The sequence below is a fragment of the Leguminivora glycinivorella genome, chromosome 20, assembly GCF_023078275.1.
Source record: "Leguminivora glycinivorella isolate SPB_JAAS2020 chromosome 20, LegGlyc_1.1, whole genome shotgun sequence".
Taxonomy (NCBI): domain Eukaryota; kingdom Metazoa; phylum Arthropoda; class Insecta; order Lepidoptera; family Tortricidae; genus Leguminivora; species Leguminivora glycinivorella.
Window position 1 is genome coordinate 5,574,424 of NC_062990.1, and position 23,972 is coordinate 5,598,395.

A 23,972-nucleotide genomic window follows, 5' to 3' on the forward strand; every position below is an offset into this window, starting at 1 on the left:
AGTTAGATGACAGTTCATTGACCTCTACCACGTTTCGTTTCATCCATAAATGACTGACAAAACGATTTAAAAACGTTTAATATTACAATAAATTACCAATCAATAAATGAAATGTTCGGTGTGAAAATGATTTGATACAACATAATTAATTGATTCAAAGTTAACTTCTAAATTATAACCAAAATAACTAAAAATCAACACTAACAAAAAAAATAATCCATATGGCAACCACAACCCATTCGTCTCGCATCGCGCCGCCGCCGTCGGCAGTTCATTCGCGACGTTCGGTCAGAATTTCCATTCGTTCAATCAGTCTGCCCGCGACCGCCGTTCGAAGCAGTGGTATACTAATTTCTGTCGTACGAAAACGCGTTTCGGTGTGATTTGTGTTTTGTTTTGTGGTGCACGATGGCTTACAACGGTAGTGGTGGCAAGAGACTGTGTACAGGAACCGACCTGGACGTGGAAAGGGTGAGTTCGCTTCTAGAGGGAAGATTGTCACACTGGTATCAATGTTCACAGTAACGTTTAGTTGAAAATGGCCGAGTTAACATTACGTTTCGTGTCTCATGTTTTGTATTATCAGATCGCAAAGCGTTGGTATTTCGTTGCAATGCAGATCGATAACTGTTGATTAGGTTGCGCGGATTATTATAAGGTTGAGTTTGTTTAACAACAGTCCTACGCATGTTCTATGTTGATTTTGTAAAATTTGAGGTTACGTCGGACGCTAGACAATTTCGGGATGGTTTCTGTAGGAAGTTTAGTTTTAAATTTGTATTTTGGCGGCTGAGGTGTCTGGATTTCACGTTGGTGATCGTAGCTGTTTTTTTCCTTGCTTTGGACGAAAATAGTCGTCCCGAGCTGCTGTCAATTAAAAAGATTGACAGGGTTCGGTCATTAGGATCGCGCGGGACATCGGCATTGTTATTTTCTTGTCATTTTCCGCTATTTCTTGACATTTCGCGTTGCTAGGCATTACGGGAAATGTCAGAAAAAGATCGTGATTATAAATAACGATGGCTAAATGGGCCCGAAATAAATGTGTTCGCTGCCGATAATATTCTTATCTTATCAGACGTATAGGCATGGCAATGTTTTTTTATATCAGTTTATATGGTAAATTTACATTGAATGGAAGTTTGTTTCGCACATCTCATATTCGCAACAATATCAAAACAAACGCACGACCGTTTATCTATGCAAGGAACGCGCGATTATCGCGACATATTTTAATACTGCCTTAAAGTTGAAATTCAACGCTTCTTCTTCCTCCTACCCTTATCCCACGTTATGTGGGGGCGGTACAACACGTCTTCCTCTTCCATTCTCCTCTATCTTTCATCAAATCAACACTCACGTCTTTCTTTCTCATATCCACTTTCACACAATCCAATTCGACGCATGCGATGTAATTATAGTATGAAAGATCTATTTGAAAAATAAAAAATCAATAACACTTAGTATAACAGACATTACAGCCAAGCCTTTCTTTCCGGGTTCGATTTCCAATTTGATCATTCGTTAATAACGTCAAATTCCTAGGAATAACGTCCCATCTGACCTTTCAACCCAAAGGGTAACTAGACCTTATTGGAATTAGTCCGGTTTCCTCACGATGTTTTCCTTCACCGAAAAGCGACTGGCAAATATCAAATGACATTTCGCACATAAATTCCGAAAAACTCATTGGTGCGAGCCGGGGTTCCTCCGACGAAAGTCGCACGTACTTACCGGTAGGCTACCAGCGCTTGTAGGTATTATCCATACTAATATTATCGAGTTAGAAACACTGAACTGCGCTCCAAAACAGGTATAATAGATGTGGGTGCTAAGACAGCCAAACTTAAGTGGGATTGGGCAGGGCATGTATGCCGGATGCACCCGGAACGGTGGGCCAAAGCTCAAAGTGACGACTGAGTGGTTACCGCAAATTAGCCGGGGCAGAGGACGACTAAAGAAGAGATGGCGGGACGACCTCGACGTATTTTGCAGAGACTGGCAAGAGCGGGCATCAAACTGTGAGGACTGGAGAAAGGAAGGGGAGGCCTTTGCCCAGCAGTGGGACACCAAATAGGCTATTAAAAAAAAATATAAATGGGAAAGTGTGCGTGTCTGTTTGTTTGTCCGTCTTTCACGGCAAAACGGAGCGACGAATTGACGTGATTTTTTAAGTGGAAATGGTTGAAGGGATGGAGAGTGACAGGCTACTTTTTGCCTCTTTCTAAGCCCTCGCTTCTGGGCAATGGAAGTTTGTATGGATCATTCTGCAATGTTCGTATTTAACGCGGGGGAAGCCGCGGGCAAAAGCTAGTGCTTATATAATTTTCTCCTCACTAGCTCGGAAACACATGTTTTGTCCTTTAATACCAGCGGGTAAAAACGCATTTTATCCACTAGTGGGTAAAGTAATTTGACCTTGAATAAAGTTAAATTAACTGCTTTAAAATTGATAAAAGTAGGTGAATCTAGTAATAAAGATGATTTACCACCTGTGGAACTACTGGAAGCAGTGATAAACGCATTTTTTGCGTTGTAGTTTCCTCGTAGTATAGTGAGGGGAAAAGTTTGGTGTTACACTCGGGTGCAAATGTATTTTACTTCTCGTGTGTTAAAAAACTCGCAAGTTCAGGATTCTATTCTCGAACCACTCGCTTCGCTCGTGGTTCAACTATAGAATCCTTTCACTTGCTCGTTTTTCAATTCCACACTCGGCGTTAAAATACAACTTTGCCCCCTTGTATAACAAATAACTATTACAAACTCAAAGCAAAAGAACATCCAATCATCCAACCTGCATAATTGTAACTTCCTACGTTCCCAATGTTCCCATTATTTTCATCTTTTCTAATATAGGATCCACTGGAGTTCCCAAGATGAAATGCCTATAACAACCGAATGTTGAACTTATTCAGAAGAATCAGAAGCTAGAAGTACATACATTACCTACTTAGTACAGTAAACATGTCATACAAGAGATAGCGATTATACTAACGTCTAAACCACTAGCCAAAATAAATACCTACATATTTGCAAAAAAACATAATGAATGCCTATTGAGACTAAGCACGTATTACCTCAAAGGATCGAGTTAAAAGTCAGCGACCTCATGTTTACGATAAAAAAATGCATATTTTACTTCATTTTATCGTATTTGCATAATCATGACTGTGTTTCATATTGCTAACATTTATTTAGCTTGAACTACTTGAAATAGGTAGGTATTTGTTGTTAATTATCTATATTTGTGTGGTTTATTATAGACGATTCCCATATGTTTCACATTTTCTCAGACGTGAGAACAGCCATTGTAACTGTAGTTTTGTATCAATCATGTTTTCTGCGAAAAAATCTATAGGTACCATGTTTTTCCCTAGGCTTATATTGACCGGGATATAGACCGTGATTACACTGATTACCTTTTTGATTTTGGTCGAGCTCCCGATATTTCAACGCAGTTGCACGCATCATGATCATGGAAAACTGACGAAGGCGGGTGGATGTCAATATCAATATAAGTCATGTGATTATCATGAAAATAAAATAACCGTGAATCATTCAAAACTCTTTTCCTTAGAATTTAAACGATGGCCGTGTCCGTACCAAATTCTGTCCAAATTATGTAAAGCGTTTGTAATACGACAATAGGAAGGGTTTCTAAAACGTAGTTACATAGAAAATTACAATGTAAAACTATAGTTACTTTTTAATTGTGAAATAAAACGCGGCAAAAACGCAAGATTGGTACTGGCAGCGTTGAGAGGTTGATAACGCAGTCTTATCGCTAAAAAGCGTTCAGTATAAAATATGTGCATAGTTTTTAATTATTTAGCAAATCCTAGAAAAATACCTTATTTTTAGGAAACGAACCGCTCCGACTTCGCACGGGTACCTATTATACATATAAAACCCCCTCCCCAGAGTCCCCTCTTAAATATCTTTATCTACTAAAAAAATCCGCATAAAAATCTTTTGCGTAGTTCTAAAGATCTAGGCATATTTACATATGGACACAGACAGCGGGAAGCGACTTTGTTTTATACTATGTTTTCAACTTGTATCATAATATTTCTTTACCATCAAAATCCAAGGTTTATTCTCCAAAGAACTGCTCATATAAAAAGAAAAACGTCCAATTTTAAAATGAGTCATTTGAAAAAAAGAAAGCACGCGAGATGATTACGATTCTACTGTCTCAGTTGCGTAATGAGTTCTTACCCTTCGGAAAGGCAAAAAGAAAATTACGTGCCCTAAAAAAACCTTATTTGGCATTAAATTTCTGGAGAGTTGAATTTCTGGTGAGTTGAGATGAAATGGGGCACACTGGGTACAATAAAGAAATATGCTGTTACTTATTATTATTGACATTATTTTACGTACGTAGCTAGCGAACAGGGGACTATGCTATGATACATACGGAATACATCTGTATATATAATTATAAATCTCAAAATTATAAAGTTAGATCTTACTGATCAATTCAAGAATACGTAGTCTGCAAGGGCTCTTTTGCAACTAATATATCATTAAATCATAATATAGCATCATGATTATCATGAAAATAATTAGCAACAAATTACAACATCAAAATATTACGTCCCTAGGTAGATATCAGATTTGATCTCGATAAAGTGAGAAATATCATAACATCTGTTAGTTTATTTATATAAATATATAGTTTTCTTCATCTTACTACCCTTATTCCACGTTATGTGGGTTCGGTACATATCTTTCTTTTCCATTCTCCTCTATCTCAACACGCTTCTCATATCTCACACGATCATCCATCGTTATTTGTATTTTGTATCCTACCTCTCCATTCCTCAACAATTCAACATCCATCTCTAACACTCTTTTGCCTATGGTATGAGATTCACCCCTCCTCATTACATGACCGTACCACGCTAGCCTGCTACTCCTCGTCTTCTCAATATACATAAAGTGTTGTAAACTAAAATTAAAATTTTGAAAAAGGTCGGGGACCGCGACATAGTAGACCGACTTTCATGAAAAATGCCTAAGAACACTCCCGACTTACTCAGCTTTCAGACAAAAAAAACTAAATCCAAATCGGTTCATCCGTTCGGGAGCTACGATGCCACAGACAGACTCACACACAGACAGACAGACAAACAGACAGACAGATAAACACAGACAGACACGTCAAACTTATAACACCCCTTCGTTTTTGCGTCGGGGGTTAATAAATGAGTACATATTAAATTAAACGTAATGCGTAATTATTTACGCATGGTTGAAATTATTCACCTATAACACAGATTATTAATAAGTTACTAACGTAATAGATCCTTCACTTGCCCGCAAAACGACAAATACCTACGCTTTATTTAACTAATACTAATAAGTTACTACGTAAAACTCAGAAGAATAGTAGGTACGTGCCACGCGACTACACAGGCGGGCGCGTGACGCCTCTCGGCCACTTGTTCATTCGAATGAACGGCTAGCGTGTAGGTACTTAACGCGCGACCGCGAGCTAGTAACGTAGGCCTGCCTATAGTCTATCCTATAATGTGCACGTAGCGCGAGACAAATGACCGGAGACAAATGAAGTCGCCAAAGCCCTTTGAAGATATTTATAGATCGTCTTTCGACAAAACTATACTCGATATAGAAGCATCGTTAATTTAGGAACTATAGGAGTGAAATACTATTATTTATTATGGTGGGAATAGTGTAAAAAATCTAAAAACAATTGAAAGGAAGTAATTATTTTATAGAAACTTGAAAACCTTCAGTTAAGCCGTATTTACACTTTTCACTTGCATGCAGCATAGGTAGTTGTAGTTACGTACTAGTTCTTATTGCTAAGCACAGAACACCCCACTAGAAGCCAAATGCAAGCGATATTGTTCGAGACGCAAATCACCAATCCTTGCGGAGTGAGGCGGGCGCGCACGGTGCTGCCATTGGTCGTTTCAAATAATGGCGCGCCTTTATGATTAGCAGTAGGGATGGGAATGGGACATGTCTATTATAGACAATGGTACCGGTACCAGTACTGTGGTGAATTTGTTTTGCAACAAATTATAATATTATAATTAAATTATAATAAGGCCTAGTTACCCCTTCGGGTTGGAAGGTCAGATGGCAGTCGCTTTCATAAAACTAGTGCCTACGCCAAATCTTGGTAGTAGTTTCCAAAGCGGACCCCAGGCTCCCATGAGCCGTGGCGAATGCCGATGCCGGGATAACGCAAGGAGGATGATAATTGTGATAGCATCTCAATAAAAATCATTCTAGTAACTAATAACTAAACTGTGCATTTTTACTTACGTTTACTAAGTTAAATAACCAACTAAATATTCTAAACTAATCAATGAACTAAATATCACTACAGACTCTACAGATTCTAGATAATTATTCACTATTACAAATCTGCTTTCTTTTATATTTCATAAAATGGTAGCACATGGTACGAACGGCAGTACGAAGTTCCCGCAACAGACATAAACTAACATGGCCCCATGCCTAGTCGTTTACGTGAAAGGGATAGCATATCACATTGTTAACTCGGTAAAGAGGATGGACGCGCCTCGGCGCCGCTCAGCACAACCATATTGACCAGTATAAATGAACTCCGCGGACAATAAACAATATTCAACAAAATAATTAATTTGACTTAACTGTGGAATGTTGTTCCATCTTTTTTACATGTAGAAGTGTTAGAAGACTTGCCACACCACTTTATGCTGTAAGAGACCATTGTTTGCAACCAAAATTGATTATTTAAGATTTTTTCCCGAGCGGACACGGACACTGTTAGCGGGTCGTATACTTGGGCGCTACTGATCGGTGTCGCACGCGTTCAAACTTTTATAAACCTGATTTGTCGTATGCTTGGTGACCGCGAGTCGCCCTGTAAGGGCCATCTTGTTGTATTGATCTGTGTTGCTAAGAATTGTTATACCATGATATAGGTAGTACATTTTGATACAACTGCGAAAAATAGAAAATTCGAAACGAGGGGCGATAAATTAAAACACCGAATAGGGTGCTTTAAATCGAGAAGAGTTACTAATTCCTTTTTTGAACAAAAATTTGAAGTAAGTAGGTCTATTACCCTCTGAAGTTTCGACCTGACAAGTAATGGCCCATTTTGCAAACTAGTTCGGGAAACCAATCATATTGTACAGAAAACTTCTTTTATGTGCTCGCTCTATTTCTGTAAGCGATTAGGTCATATTTTGTTTCATTCATTTTGTTATTTCTGGATGGGCGAAATCTAAACTATAAAATATCGGGGTAATGACCCAAATCACTGTGTATAGGTATTTCTTGGAGATTATTTGGATCGCACATGTGATAGAAAACTAACAATTACTGTCAGTTTATCATCGAACAGCCGAACGGAACTCTTTAAATTTAATAAGATGATGACATGTGCATTCTCCCCATCCTGACCTACGGAGCACAGACTTGGTCTTTGACAAAAGTTCAGAAATCCGGCCTCAAGGTCTGTCAGCGTGCCATGGAGCGTAGTATACTCGGCGTGAAGTTGACCGATCGCATCAGAAACACTGTACTACGCTCCAAAACACGGATAACTGACGTAGCTGAAACAGCCGCCAAGCTTAAGTGGGACTGGGCAGGGCACGTTTGTCGTATGCCGGATGACCTGTGGGCTAAAGCGACAACCAATTGGGTCCCACCAAATCGAACCCGTTGTCGCGGAAAGCCTCGACGGCGTTGGCGAGATGACCTTGACGCTTTTGATGAGAACTGGTGGGAAACGGGTCAGGCCCGGGATACGTGGAAAGGGAAGAGGGAGGCCTTTGCCCAGCAGTGGGACACTCTAGGCTCATAAATAATAATAAATAAATAAGATGATTATCACGCTATCAATAAACTAATCTTAAATAGTGGTTTCATCGAATAATAAACTGAAAACACTTCAACACTTTGGCTACCGACGTCCGGTGATTTACGTGTGCTTTATGACTCATAAAACGTGAACGACCTAGTTAGATATAAAAAAAAGTCGTAGCTATATTTAACATATCTGGAAAACGCGTAAGCGCGTAACGCTGGAAGTTACGCATGTAACTAATCGACAAGCCATCTTTCTTTTGATCGAATTTTAAGCGTGCTTCGGCTTTCTTAGAAAAAAGTTTTAATTGGGTTTCTGATTATCGAGGCTATTGAAGTATCCTAGATATGTTAAACACTGAGAGAAAAAACAACAAGTTTTCATGTTCGTTCAATAAGTTTTTTGGTTCAAACAATAAGTCAGATTTTTAAAGTCACACACAGGTCGAACGCGATTAATTAACATTATTTTTACCTTTTTTCCCAACGTTTCGGCCAGGTTGCACTGGCCGTGGTCGCGGAAGACTGACGATGACGTCCCAGCAAAGTGTCACCGGAGATGTAAACAACACAAAACTACCCGATATTAATTTATATAAATGTTCGGGGTAGACAAATAAATATAATCTACCCGCTTCTAGTTATTGTTTATTTCCCACCGCACGACACACAGCACTCACAACATCCGCGCACTGGTCCGAAGATAGATCTTTTGGTTTGAACATTTGAATCACTGGTCCCCATGTTGGCGATAATCTATACCCGTCTTCCCTGTTAAAGTTTTTAGGATATTTTTTAATTTCGATCGCCTCCCTCACAATCCGGGGATAATAGTGTCGCTCGGTGGAAAGAACTTTGGGTTTGTGTAGCTCAATCCAGTGATTCGTTTCCGCAGTAAGCAAGTGCTCGGCGATTGCAGATTTGTGTATATGGCGATTTTTAACTGCCGCTATGTGTTCCTTCACCCTCTCTTGAACGCTGCGCTTTGTTTGGCCAATATACGCACTTCCACAACTGCAATCTATCTTGTAGACACCCGGACTTTGGTACGGAATGACATCCTTAGGACTGCAACCTGGCCGAAACGTTGGGAAAAAAGGTAAAAATAATGTTAATTAATCGCGTTCGACCTGTGTGTGACTTTAAATATGTGTACAAAGCGCGAGAACTTAAAGTGTTATAAGTCAGATTTTGTTAAGTGTAACTAGTACATTTTCTACAAGTTACTAGTCATTTGAATCAAAAATATCAAATGACGAGTAACTTGTAAACTTGGTCATGGTCAAACTTGTTAAAGGATATTCAATCAAATATCCTAATTAGGTGGTGCTTTATTTCGTGCACTGCATAAAATATTTTAATTTTAAGTATAGGAAACTAGCCTATTATCCACATTACTTCACATTAGTAAAAAAGCAATCATATTATTCCGTTTAGACACAGAATATATAATAGTACAAGTACAGAAGGCCCACTGCTTTGAAGTTCACGAAATGCCGCCTTTTTAAATGCCTACAAAATGATTACAAAGAAACGAGCCGCACGTGCGCAGCGTCGGACGCTAGGGTTGCTTATGGATTAAAAAAAATAATACTCAGATAAAATGTTATGCTATTATATTCAAGTCTTGGGTACTTTCTAGGTATATATAAAATATTTATATATTTTTGTTTAAGTCCCAACGTCACAAGCTTGACTTAACCTTTCCGTGGGGTATAAATGACATAATAAATAGTAGTAGATCTGTATAAGATTGTCCTATTTTATTAATGATGTTTATTTAACTAAGCATTATTAGCCATTACACACGCGGATAACTAGGGTTGCAAAAAAACGGTTTTTTTTCTGGCTTGAAAAAAAAACATGAAAAAAAACCGTGAAAAAAAACAGTTTTTTTTCTGGAGTATGTTTTTTTTCTAAAGCACGAAATCTCAAAATTTGCAAAGTAGTTAATACTTTTATACGGTTTTTTAGACTTAATGTTAACTATTAAACGAATTTAATCAAATAACTTTAATTTCTGGTCTTATAAAAGTAACATTTCCGAAATCTGTAGTTGGTAGTTATCACTATTTACTGTTGGCAACACCACCGCCTCTCCACGCTACACGCAGCATCGGGGATTCCCCAATAAACGTTTGTATACTGAATGTTAATTGAATTAAAACGTACGTGATTGTTATTGAAACACGTTACAACTCACGAAAAACCGTTATTGTCGTATTATTTGTTCATCTGAAAAAAAACCATATTTAGAAAAAAAACCATGGTGCTCGGTTTTTTTTCATGTTTTTTTTTCACAATTCTGAAAAAAAACATTTGTTTTTTTTCTATTTACAACCCTACGGATAACCCATATGAACCTTTAAAAAAACTTGCGACGTATAGTAACAATAGAAAGTGTGAACGTGCGTTCCGTGAGAATGCGAGCCATCCCTGATTAGCGATGTAGCGCGGCGATGGAATCGCGGAGTGAGCCGCCCCTGGTTTAGATAAACCTCTAATTAGTAATAGCTCATTAAGTGTCAGTTTGAATTCGATGTGTCTCCAACACAAAACTAAAATGACTCGCACGGTTACTAATCATTGTATTTAAGAGACAAGACAAGTCACAAACTAGCGCTAAGTTATGTAATGTAGTCCCATCAGAACATGCATGTCAAATGCCATATAGCAATTAATGGAACAGACTATTTTTGAACCACAGACAAGACGGTTTTAGCCCTAGCGTGACGGGCAGCTGTCTCTATTAATTTCGATCAAACGCTGACACTAAAAAGTCTAAAAACACTCTACATAATTTACATCGCATCAAACGCGTTTGCTAATAAATTAATATCGACTCTACTATTAACGCGGTACAGTAGAATTTTTATTAAAGTTGGTAATAGACCGAAAAGCTTGGTGAAAATTAATGTATAGTTTCTCTATGCCCGGATTGACGGGGTTGCCGTATCGAAATATGCGCTAATAGCCGGAAATTCGTGAATGATTTCAGTTTTGAACGGTTCAGTGTCACTAGACTCGAAAAAAAAAGAAAAAGGGAATCACTGTCTATATCCCGGTCAGTGTAAGTCTCATGAATGTGTTTTTTCTATACACTTTTTTCGAGGGCAATAAAATGTATCAATTTTTACGAATACGTTAAAATGGAGTGTTCCATAAAAATGAATGAGCAGTGACGTAAGACATTCACTCAGTGGTTCCCAATCTTTATAAATCAGGAATCGTATTTTCCTCCTCCCTATAATTATCCATAGGTTTTATTCCTTTGCAAGTCAAACAAATTTGTCACTAGAAGAAGGCGCGAAATAATTAAAATTTCCTATGGAATGATAAACATTCGCCCGTACATTATTTAAATTTGCCGTTTTTTTCTAGTGACGTAGTGACGGCAGGGCTTGACAGTAGGTTAGGTTAGGTTTTTTTTTATCTTGTAGTGACTCCTACTTATTATCTAGACTAAGTACCTACTTATTATCGCGTTTTTTTTAATAATCTTAAATAAAGTAGGACAAATAAGTTCAGCTTTCTCAAATTCCGCACGTCATAAACCTAAACTCGGAAGTATGGCAACATTAGAACTGAGGGCTTAGCATAGACAATAAACATGTATTTTAAACACGCGCGTTGGAATCCGATTGTTTATAGTCTGACAAGTGTCTCCTAATTGATTTCGGATTAAATGACGCCTGTCACATCTTGAGAACTCTATTACTGTGCATCAAAGTCTATTATCGTTTCATGTGTCATAGTTTTTTAGACTAAATGAAAAATGACGTAAGCGCCATTGGTTGTCATATAACGTTAAGCCATTTGGGATATTGTGTACATTGCTAGGATTGGTAGGGATCTTCATGAATAGTAATTAATTATTCGAAGTAATTGTATACGTGCTTTGTTGCTAGGTGTCTATTTTGATCTAAGACGTCATGTGAGTCGTGACATGTGTTTGACTGGTGAAAGATTAAATGGCACTAACGCCATGAACTGTCGAACTTCACTGAGGCAAAAATGTAGTGATGATTATGAATTTAGCAAAGTTTTTGATAGTTAAAATTAATAACTAGGGCGCCAGACCATCGACGCGAATTGATCAAACAAAATATATTACACTCCCCAATCAGAGCAGAGGAGATGGTCAGATGGTCACAAATATGTATGTATCTGATCACGATATTTGTGACTGAAGTCGTAATTAGGTGAAAAAATGTACACATATTTATGCTCTCGACTGTACCCTTTTGATAGAATTCCTCTTAGACGACTATTTGGTGTAACAAAGTTGTGTTCAGGTAATTTTGATCGCCTTGATAGTTCTGCTTCCCTGCTTACTACCACGCTATATTTAAAACATCTTACATTTGATTTACGACTTTAAAAAACTTGTATTCAAGAGCATAATCTCCTCATGCCATTTTGCTGAAACCCAACAAAGTGTAACACTATTAATCAGTACGAGTTACAGATGAAAATAAAATAGTTTCCACAGTTTACGTAGGAGTCTATGATTCAACAGATCTATCTCAGAAGAGAAAAGACATATGTCTTATATGTTTACGAATACTATACGATAATTTGGTTTTAAGAAAATTCGGAACATGCACGTGCATTTCATTCATAATTCATGAAACGATTTGTTGATTCAAGTTTTTCGGTAATGAATGGGAGTCGAAATGATTGATGTTTTTTTTTAATTTATATGATATCAGTACAATCCGCATTCGTCTTGTACTTACATAATATAGTCTATAACTGTTTTCCTGCGTAGGACGTGTTGTATCGGACATTTCATAGACATGCGTTTGCATGCTAATTGTAACGTATGGAATAATATGTGAGATGTCATATCCCTTGCGTTGCATGCGCGAAGCTTGCCTACACCTCCTGAAACTATATTTAATACTATTTAAAGAAACTGATGTTTCACGTTATTTTATCGCGACTGTTGCGACATGTTTCTAGTCATTTTGGAGACCCGTCATCAGGCATGAGTGTTCGCGACGGCAAAGTCTAAAATTGTCACTACTTTTACGGTACATAATACATTGACAAGACATCTTTAAGTAACTTGAAGTTTTCAATGGACATAGACGTAAAATCCAATTCGTCAATTTATAAAGGTTCTTTTTTATTTATTATAAATGAGCTTACTCTTGGCCACAGACTATAATAGCCAAAGGCAAAGACGTGGCCTACGATGGAGTGAGCTCGCCCAGAAGATGCCTGTTCACCCTTGATCTGTCAGGCTAACTTTAGGCTATCAAACGACATATGTTTTTGACATGATGGAATACCTTAAACGTCCAATAAATCTTAACCACAACCAATTAAACCAATCATAACTTCCAATACCCAAAACCTTCAAATTACCCGTCCAGATGCTCTTCAAATTCAACAATTACCAAAGAAGCAAAGGACTGGCCGTCCATTAATCATTCGAGAGAGAATGCACGAGAACCGAGAATTTTCGAGACAACTGTTACCGCAATGAGTCGAAACTTGAGATCGATTTTGCATTACCGACTATACAGTGTACGTAATTGGTGGAAGTTTCATACTAATGTTGCTACATTGACGTTTTTGGGGATGCTGATTATTCGCTAGGTGCACAACTGCACAGCTGGTGCTGTGCTGCTACTTTCTAACTTTGTAGCTTGCTGTTTCTTCTATGTTAATATTATGGAGTCAAATATTCGATTCCAATGGCAGCGGCTAGCGTTAAACTAAGACGCAACAGGACGCCGTAGTTTTTATCGTTTTTATAAAGCTCGTGGTTGTTTTATGCACTATAAGTATTGTCATTTTTCATACATCCCGTGATCAACGCCGCTGCGTCCATCGCGTAATGCAACCTCGTGTTTTATAGTAAAAAAAAATGGCGATACGATAGTTAACGTGTATAAATACGATAGTTTATCGGAAAAGATGGGCAATATTTAGTTGCTTTTACTTACGTCATTTAAATTTACTTATTTCTCGTATGGCAAGTTTACACTGTGTTATATATCCGACATGCGAATTATTTTAACTTAAATTTAGACTTCCGTAGATAGTCGATAGCGTCGCTCGTGGTTTTCAAAGACCGTGGATGGTTCGACAAACTTAGTTAAGGCACACCTCGGACACTGGCGATCAAATATATGAAAAAGGCGCGTTCCTAGCTCACAGTCTAAGCTCGTGTAGGTGAACGAGTACTATGCTTGTATGAGTGAAATATGTCAGGTCGACTGTTCGCGTTTTTGACAGGCGGTAACTGTGAGGTGACCGAGAGGGGGTGGTCGGCACTTTCAGCGGGAAACAGGAGTGGCCATACTGTACGATAGTACTCTTTATTATACTGTGGTTAAGGAGCATTCGAAAACAATGTGCAGCAGTTTGTATAAGGTCTTCGCAGTGTAATTTCTCAATATTATAAGTATTATATTTCTCAGTATTGTAATTCTTACAATAATTATTGTACGTCGTAAGTATTATACCTTTGCCGGGAGATGAGTTTCAGGTAGACAATAAAAGTCATAGAAATATCTATTCTATTCATATTGTTTTTTGTGAGAGCAAACTAATATCTAGTTATTAAATCGCAGTAGCGCTAACAAAAGTAATAATACGTTGATATTTGATATTATACCAATATTATGTTCTTTTATTAATAATCCAAGTCCATATTGTAACGCCACATGATATGCTCTTGTATTCTCGTAAAATACAAAGTTTGCGAAATTGGCAACAAAGATAACATATGTATGCGAAATATATGACGCATTTTATGAAGCCATTCATATAAATAAGATCTGAATCTCACATTCTCATTTGGCTCATTTGTGCCGTTCTCAAGGAATCTTGTCGCTTATAAGGACTCTCTAAGAGGTAATTGGTATGAAGATACGAGATAATTTGTTCCTTGTGCTAAGCTACAATGAAGTCATTTTACCTGAGAACACCACATTTCACAATGGATTAAACTTTGTATAAAACCTCAATAAAACTCGTATTGTTTATTGAAATGTATTTAGTTTTAGTTTTTGGTATGATTGAAATCTTTATTAAAACTGCATATATGTGGGCACATATAACTATATTTTGTCGCTTCTTTTGTCTAAAACTGCCAAGAGATTTGTACAAGCTGGTCAATCTGGGAGTTGGGCGTCGTTAAATTTGTAATTAGGTTTTAGTTTTGTTACAATGGGGGTGACATTATCAAGTATAATAAAATGCTTTTTATTAAATAAACATTTAAAAAAGACTGCTATCATTATCCCGTATTTGATTCGCTAGAAAAATAATTAGTAACTCCAAATTTTATGTCTGCTGAACAGTGAACACTAGTTACACGATCTTCGTAATTAATTATTGATATATTTTGAAGGAGAACATAGAAAACTATGTTGCAATCTAATTTGTTTACTGTTCTATGCCAAAAATGATTTTGTACTCTGAAACTTACCAAGTGAATTCGGGTGAATTTATATATGTGGCGTTGCCCGCCAAATAATCAATTTTTTTTTAAAGTTTGGATAGGTAGACGTTTGACCACGATCACACCTGATGGTAAGTGATGATGCGGTCTTTAGGGTCCCCCCACATCTAGCGTCTCGCGAGCGTCGCGTCGGGCCAACTGTATGGAAAATGAAAATGAAATGAAAATGAAAATGAAATATTTATTTTTCAAGTAGGCATATTACAATGCGCATATGAACGTCAAATAAAGCTACGCCGGCTCTAACCCTACGCCTCAGCCTCGAGAAGATTTCAGTCCCCCCTCAGTTGGGAGGGGGGTATCCACTATGGGACCGGCAAGAAACTCGGCGGGCAACTTCTTTTCAAAACATTACATCTTATAACTAACATGCATTAAATAACAAGATACAATTTAACATGCAAAAGTATTCATCAAAGAATATGAACAGACTAGGTACTCTATGGAAATTAATTTCAATAAATTATATTATTGCTTAATAATACGTCGTTCTTCTTCAGAGAAAACATATCAAATTGTCACAGAAGAAAAAGATAATATGAATCTCAATATCATTAAATATGTAATTTACCTACACAACATAAAATATAAAATATTTGATGTGCTTTCTTATCTGAACTGTGTGGAAAAAGACGCCGCGTCGACGCGACGTCGACGCGGCGTCAGGCTTTGCCCATACAGTTGGCACGACGTGACGCTCGCGAGACGCTAGATGTGGGGGGACCCTTAATAAGAATCGAATTATAACAAATGAGCGTGGCCTTGGTCGAATATAATGTGGGCTGTTTGTCAAACGAACTGTAGATATAGGCATACATATCTTTCGATCAATTTGATCATTTGAATACCTCGATTTCTTAATTTATTAAGAAATGAATATAAAAAAATATACGTTCAGATCCACAGCGCAGGTTTCGTCTTATTACAGTGTTCATCCATATAAGGTTTCGTCAGAATTAATCATAGCTATAAGCATATTTGATAACTGACCAAATATGTATTTTTTTTTACCTTTCATTGGTTGTGGGGTTTTTATATGCGATAGGAGGCAAACGAGCAGATAGGTCGCCTGATAGTAAGCAAAAACTGCCGCCCATAGACACCCTAAACACCAGAAGGATTGAGTTTTTGTGTTTGTAACAAAACAGTTAATATCTCAAATTGCCTCAGCCAATGATAAAAAGCTGAGACCTCACACCTAAATCAATAAACTGAACAATGGCAGATGTTTAACAAAAACTGCGCAAAATAAACATCTAGCAGGCCTTCCTCCCACGCAGATCGATTATTAATATTATTATATTTCACCGATCAATGGACTTTGGAGGCCGATCATGAGGAAAAGCGAAACAAGGTTGGGGAGTGCTGTTCAAGTAAATGTTAATGATTTGGGACATAATGGGGCTGAACGGGCTATAATATAATGCTACCTCTTTAAAGCAATAGTGAATTGGCTATTACTGAATCGGTGAGCTCCATCTTATACCTACTCTGTCTTCACATTCAATCAGCTCTAGGGTCATTCGCCGATCAGTCTATAATTTAAAAATCGGTGACACAGTGGCACATTATGCCTGCTACTCTAGAGGTAGTGTGAATGTACAACAATGAGAGACTATAGGATATTATTAGTGTTGAGTTTTTAATCAACTGGGGAAGAAACTCTCAAAAGAACATATCAAGGTATTGTACTATGCGCTAGTTGAGTCTAAACTGCGATACAGCATCACACTTTGGGGAAAACGCTTCTAAAAATACAACGTCAAAAACTGATAAAATTCGTGACCTTTGGGCTAAAAAATGTGATATCGAAAATAAAAGGAAAATGAATGAATTCAAATGCACAAGGTCGAAGGCGAAATCAGAAAGAGATAAAGTTTGGATCGTCCGATTACCGTGAATGTTTGTACGTCATGCTTGGATATGGAACAAATGGAACACGCGCCGGATTGACAGCTACACGATTTGATGTTGGCTTTTTATTATAGCTCGGGATTTTGTGGCTACATCTGTGTTGAAAGAGAAGTACGTCATAGTACATATTTAGCCTCCTCAGACCCAGTAGCCTTTGTTTTAGTTTGAATTTGGAACTCTCAATGAAACTATAAAAGTTCGAAGACGATTTTCGAATACGTACACGTAGGTACGAGTATTGTAGGTCGATGTCTATATTGTCTAATATGTACATGGTTCCTTATGGAGAATTGGGGATTAAGGGAACCCTTAAATTAGCGGTATATGACATAACTTAACACACAACATCTTTGACCCCTTTTATTTTTTATCATAATCACAACACAATCTTTTGAAAAAATATTCGATTTTTAGAAAAAGAAATGTGACGTGTGTGCAGTGTGTGTGTGTGACTGACGACCTACCATGAATATTTGTACCAAAATGGGGGTAAAAATTATTCTCCCGAAGATATAATAATGTGTAGTTTTACATATTCAGAGGTGTGTAATATTGTTCAGGCATTCCTTAGAAACCTAAGCGAAAAATAGAATGAAATATTCAGGTTTGTTGCAAAGAAATGGAACAAATGAGCGGATTGACAGTTACACGTTGTTTTGATGTCCGATTTTTATATCTGGAGATTTGTGGTTACATCTTTGTTGAAAGAACGTCATAGAGCATGTTTATAATTCATACTAAAAATGATAAATGTGAAGTTTTTTAGAGATGACAGTCAGAGGTCTAATAAAAGTTATTTAGAAGTTGTATTGATATAAAATGTAATTTGTTATTAATAATAGTGGTGCTCGAAATTTTTTATATTTTGTTAGGTTCACTTGCACCACCGAAAATGGTGGGTTAACCCTCGGGTTAACCCTCCATTTTCGTTGTGCTGTTGTGTTGTGCAAGTGGCCCTTAGTAAAGTAAATGAATTATTTCGAATATTTTTTTTTTAATTTTATAACGTCATTAACATATTAAGGATGATTTAGAAATTTTAGGATTGTATGGACACTCCTAATAATCGTAGCTAAAATGCATTAGTATCAAAATTTTGCTTCGTTGCTGTCTTCACTTCCCATCAGGTGTGACTAGGGTCAATCGCCGATCAGTCCATAATAATAATAAAAAAAAAAAAAAATGTCGCTGCCACCACTGCCACTAATCCAAAAGAACGTTGTCTTTATTTATTTATAATTGAAGTAACTATAGCATTACATTGAATAATCGTGGATTAATCAATGAATAATTTATATGTATTTTGTTCAGCAGAGGACAATATCACCCTTTTATAAGGCAAACATTGCAGCGCACAATCACGCACAATGACATATAAATAAATACCAAGAAATAAACACTATGACTTCAAAACTTCCAATGTAAGCCAGCGTTCCCACTTAAGCGTCGCGTGTCTCGGGGCGCGCAACGGACGTTCGCGCCACGCCACCTGAGTGTAATTCAAAAAACGTCTCCTCAGTACATTTTGTATAGGAAGGACGTAAGACGCGCCCCAGGTGGCGTGGCGGAGGAGACGTTTTTTGAATTACACTCAGGTGGCGTGGCGCGGACGTCCGTTGCGCGCCCCGAGACACGCGACGCTCTGATGTGGCCGGTCCCTTAGGATCGAAATGTCGAACCATTAAAATGCTGTATGTAGATGGGCATAGGTGTGGATATTCCTAATTGAGCAACGAAGTTTCAAACTGAGTTCAGAATAGTTTAGTTTAGATCTTATCTAGATTTATAAACTGCTGTGAATCATTGGGAAACACGATGTTAACAGATTACTTCTATGACTTATCGTGTTATTGAAAACTCATCAATATCATCATTCTATAAATGTTTTACTATTGCTAAAAATATTTTTCGTAGCGTGAGTAATTCTGGCCAAAAAAAACTCCCAACAGTTTATAATATTGTTTGTTAGAAAGTAGTAACACCATAGGTATGTGGTATGAAATACTAACTATCATTATTTTTACATCACTAATCATGATCATTACGTCCCCATTAAAGAGTAGGTACTAATTTTAGAAGAGCCAGAATATACTTCTTACTTGAACTCTGTTAACACGTCGTAATATAATAGTATTTTATGCAACTGGTGGTTAAAAGAGGTCAAAAAAGGTGAGTGGCGTGGGTAACAATTTGAGGCGAAGCCGAAAATTGTTAATAAAGACGCCACGAGCATTTTTTGACTCAGTTAAACACCGTTGCATACAATACTTTTTCTACGACCAAGCACTTATTTTGAAAGAAAATTATAAATCAACAAATACCTACTTTCAGTCATCTTAGTTATCTAGTGGACCGCCTACCATTTTGAATATGCAGTTTGAGTGCAAACATGAAAATAAAACTGTCTATGGTATGGTTCTTTGAAGCCTGGCCACTAAGACGAATCGAGCCGAGTTGAATCGAGTTCTCATACATTTGAATGCGATTCGACGCGTCGCCAATAAACGCAGCAGAAAACGAAGGAGTCTCGACTCTGCGAATTGGTTTGTTAAGTTGGTAGCAATGTATTTACTGAACTGTAACAGCTATATCGTGCTACACTCTAAAAAAAATTTGGTTGCTCCTATCAATATTTTGATAGTCGTAGTCAAGCATCTTGATTCCATACGAGCCTGATAAGATCTTAGACAAATCAAATAAAGTAATTTTGATTGCTCTTACTTTTGCAACGTAACTGAATCGATTAAGATTTTGTTCAATAATTCCATGAAAAATAATTATGCTAACTAAATTACCTTAGTAAGTTCAACTAAGGATTGAATCAACCTATGTTACATAGTCATGCCTAACAAGTTAATAATTGATTCAAGGTGTACAATGGTTAGGAATAACAAAACACCTAAGTTATTAGTTCAATCATACATTCCCTTGTTGTTTTTAGTAATCAGCTTTATTTGAATTATATAAGATCGTAATTGTAGTGATTAACTTAACGTCAACTAAGAGAAAACTGCTCTTAGTTGGTCTTCATTTTTTAGAGTGTACTGCTACTAAATGTTCAAATATCAAATTTTCAAATATCAAATTTTTTATTGCATATCACATTACATAATATTAGGTGGAACTTACAAAAGGTAGGTTTACATGTGACGCCCTGCAAGGGCACAGCAATATATGCTTAAAATTAACATGCACTTCATACTTCATGTTTTCAGGGTATAGACTAGATAGACTTGTCCTGACATCTTTTATGTAGGGTTTTAAAGTTCTATGCACGACCTTGTAACTCACGAATAACAGTACGGGAGTAGAAAAAAATGTTTACAGTTCTGGTCGTTAGTTTCTCATATGCTGATTACGATAACCGTGTATGTTTAGTTTTGTTCCATATTTGAATTTTATACAAGAACTTTGTAAGCAACTGCGCTACTCAATAAGCGCCTGATATTTTTCACGCGCAATAAGTTATTGCCAATAATCTAACATATTTTATTTGTTGTTTCATTTTGAATAAAGGACCTGCTTTATGATCATCTTATTAAAAAAATACAAAAACTAGCTTTTACCCGCGGCTTCGCCCGCGTAATAAAAGTATTCTTATTGAAACGTTTACAAAAAAAAAATAAGATTTTCATTTGGATCCGTAGGTTTCTTTGTAGGTACATCTGTCCGCGATTATTTCGATTAAGGTAAAGCGGGGCAATTCTCGACTGGGGGCTTCGCCATTGTAACTGATCTATTTGCTGTACGGTCAGCCAAGAACCTTACACTGCTTTTTGGCTGACTGTACCTTACACATATTACTATTGTTTTAAAAGAAATTCTTGCAATGATTGTAGAATTGTTACACAGCGACCACAGCGTAGGTAGTAGGTACGAATATGTATGTATTTTACCTATATAAATATTTATACTGGGGAAACTTCATACAACCCACATAGCCAGTATCTCGACGCTATGGTCGGTAGGGTAAAAAGTACTTCCTTGCATTATCGCTTACAATTTTTTCCATTTTGCTTATACTTATTGCAAATGTAAACATATAAAAGGCAAGCAAACAACGATCTTCTTACAGCACATTGAATATAATAGTTATCACGGATGCAGGATACTCGCCGATGCCTACTTACTAATCCCTTCCCGCTGAGCCACCTGCATTTTACACTGCCTAGATAGCGATTGCCGACCGGAATAATTTCCGACCCCAATCCCTATTCTTATCCCCGTCCCTATCTGTATCCTTGTCCCCGTCCCCATCCCCGTCCCGTCCCTGTCCCTCCCCTATCCCTATCCCCGTCCCCGTCCCCTATTTTTATCCCGATTCCTATCCCTATCCCGATTCCTATCCCTATCCCGATTCCTATCCCTATCCCGATTCCTATCCCGATTCCTATCCCTATCCCGATTCCTATCCCTATCCCGATTCCTATCCCTATCCCTATCCCTATCCCTATCCCGATTCCTATCCCTATCCCTATCCCTATCCCTATCCCTATCCCTATCCCTATCCCTATCCCTATCCCTATCCTATCCCCCTATCCCTATCCCTATCCCTATCCCTATCCCTATCCCTATCCCTATCCCTATCCCTATCCCTATCCCCCTATCCCTAACCCCCTAACCCTAACCCTAACCCTATCCCGTCCCCGTCCCCGTCCCCGTCCCCGTCCCTGTCCCTGTCCCTGTCCTTGCCCCTGTCAAATTATCATGCTAGGAGGTGAACTTTGAAAAATCCTTCCTATAAGGAACTTCCGTGTCAATTTGAAATCTTGAACCAGAAGTATAGATAAAAACTAAACCTACACTTATGGCTATTTTGGATATTTTAACCCCATTGCACAACAACAGGGGAGAAAATATCTTTTCCACCTCATTAGATTTTAAAATCGTTGTATTTATCGTGATCAGCGACCCGATAAACCATAAAAACGATACCCATATTGTGTTTTTGACTTTACCTCCTTTAGGGGTCAAATTTTCAAAAAACCTGAAACATGTATTTAGTCATATGTCTTTAGGAATCCTCCTGTGAAGTTGTCCCTGTCCCTGTCCCTGTCAAATTATCATGCTAGGAGGTGAACTTTGAAAAATCCTTTCTTAGTGCTCCTCTTATGGCTATGTTGGATATTTTAACCCTATTGCACTACAACAGGGGGTAAAATTTCTTTTCCACCTCATTAGATTTTAAAATCGTTGTATTTATCGTGCTCAGCGACCCGATAAACCATAAAAACGATACCCATATTGTGTTTTTGGCTTTACCCCCCTTGCACCCCTTTAGGGGTCAAATTTTCAAAAAACCTGAAACATGTATTTAGTCATATGTCTTTAGGAATCCTCCTGTGAAGTTTAGTATAAAATAGTCAAACTAATCTTGTTTCCCCATACAAACTTTGAACCCCCATTTGAGCCCTTTAGGAGGCGAATTTTAAAAAAATCCTTTCTTAGTGCTCCTCTACACTATATAAGGAACCTACGTGCCAAATTTGACATCTCTAGGACCAGCGGTTTCGGCTGTGCGTTGATATGTCAGTCAGTCAGTCAATATCTTCTTTTATATATATTTTTGATATTTAAACCCCATTGCACCACAACAGGGGAGAAGGTATTTCACTTCCGCCTCGTTAGATTTTAAAAACGTTGTATTTATCGTGATCAGCGACCCGATAAACCATAAAAACGATACCCATATTGATTTTTTGACTTTATCACCCCCTTTTCACCCTTTTAGGGGTTAAATTTTCAAAAAACCTGAAACACGTATTCAGTCATATGTCTTAAGGAATCTTCCTGTGAAGTTTCGAATAAAATAGTCAAACTAATCTTGTTTCCCCATACAAACTTTGAACGCCCATTTGACCCCCTTAGGAGGTGAATTTTGGAAAATCCTTTCTTAGTGCTCCTCTACACTACATAAGGAACCTACGTGCCAAATTTGAAATCTCTAGGACCAGCGGTTTCGGCTGTGCGTTGATATGTCAGTCAGTCAGTCAATATCTTTATATATATTTTTGATATTTAAACCCCATTGCACCACAACAGGGGAGAAGGTATTTCACTTCCGCCTCGTTAGATTTTAAAAACGTTGTATTTATCGTGATCAGCGACCCGATAAATCATAAAAACGATACCCATATTGATTTTTTGACTTTATCACCCCCTTTTCACCCTTTTAGGAGTTAAATTTTCAAAAAACCTGAAACACGTATTCAGTCATATGTCTTAAGGAATCTTCCTGTGAAGTTTCGAATAAAATAGTCAAACTAATCTTGTATCCCCATACAAACTTTGAACCCCCATTTGACCCCCTTAGGAGGTGAATTTTAAAAAATCCTTTCTTAGTGCTCCTCTACACTACATAAGGAACCTACGTGCCAAATTTGAAATCTCTAGGACCAGCGGTTTCGGCTGTGCGTTGATATGTCAGTCAGTCAGTCAGTCAGTCAGTCAGTCAGTCAGTCAGTCAGCTTCTTCTTTTATATATTTAGATTTGACAGATGACAGCACACTAACCCTGTAGTAGAGGAGATATAGCCTTGAGGGTCATAATAATTACCACAGAACCGAAGTTTGGTTTTTTTAGTTCTTTGTGTGTGTCTTTTTGACATACTAAAAATATAGTAAAATATATTTATGCAAAATGCGTTTTTTCGACCGCCAAAAGTTGTATGAAAAATTACTATGGAAAAAAAATCCTAAAATTTAAAAATCGTCTCTGGTATCAACGTATGGGGAATTAGGCGGCAAA

General features: G+C 37.5%; 1 protein-coding gene across 3 annotated transcripts in view; it reads left to right on the top strand.

The window, feature by feature from the left end:
• Positions 1 to 294: 294 nt before the first annotated feature.
• Positions 295 to 23,972, top strand: part of LOC125237236 (heterogeneous nuclear ribonucleoprotein L) — a 688,519-nt gene continuing 664,841 nt past the window's right edge. For all 3 annotated transcript variants that reach the window (XM_048144251.1, XM_048144250.1, XM_048144252.1), the window contains exon 1: positions 295 to 471. In XM_048144251.1, the coding sequence (XP_048000208.1) occupies positions 409 to 471 (63 nt within the window). In that variant the 5' untranslated portion in view covers positions 295 to 408. The remainder of the gene's footprint in view (positions 472 to 23,972) is intronic.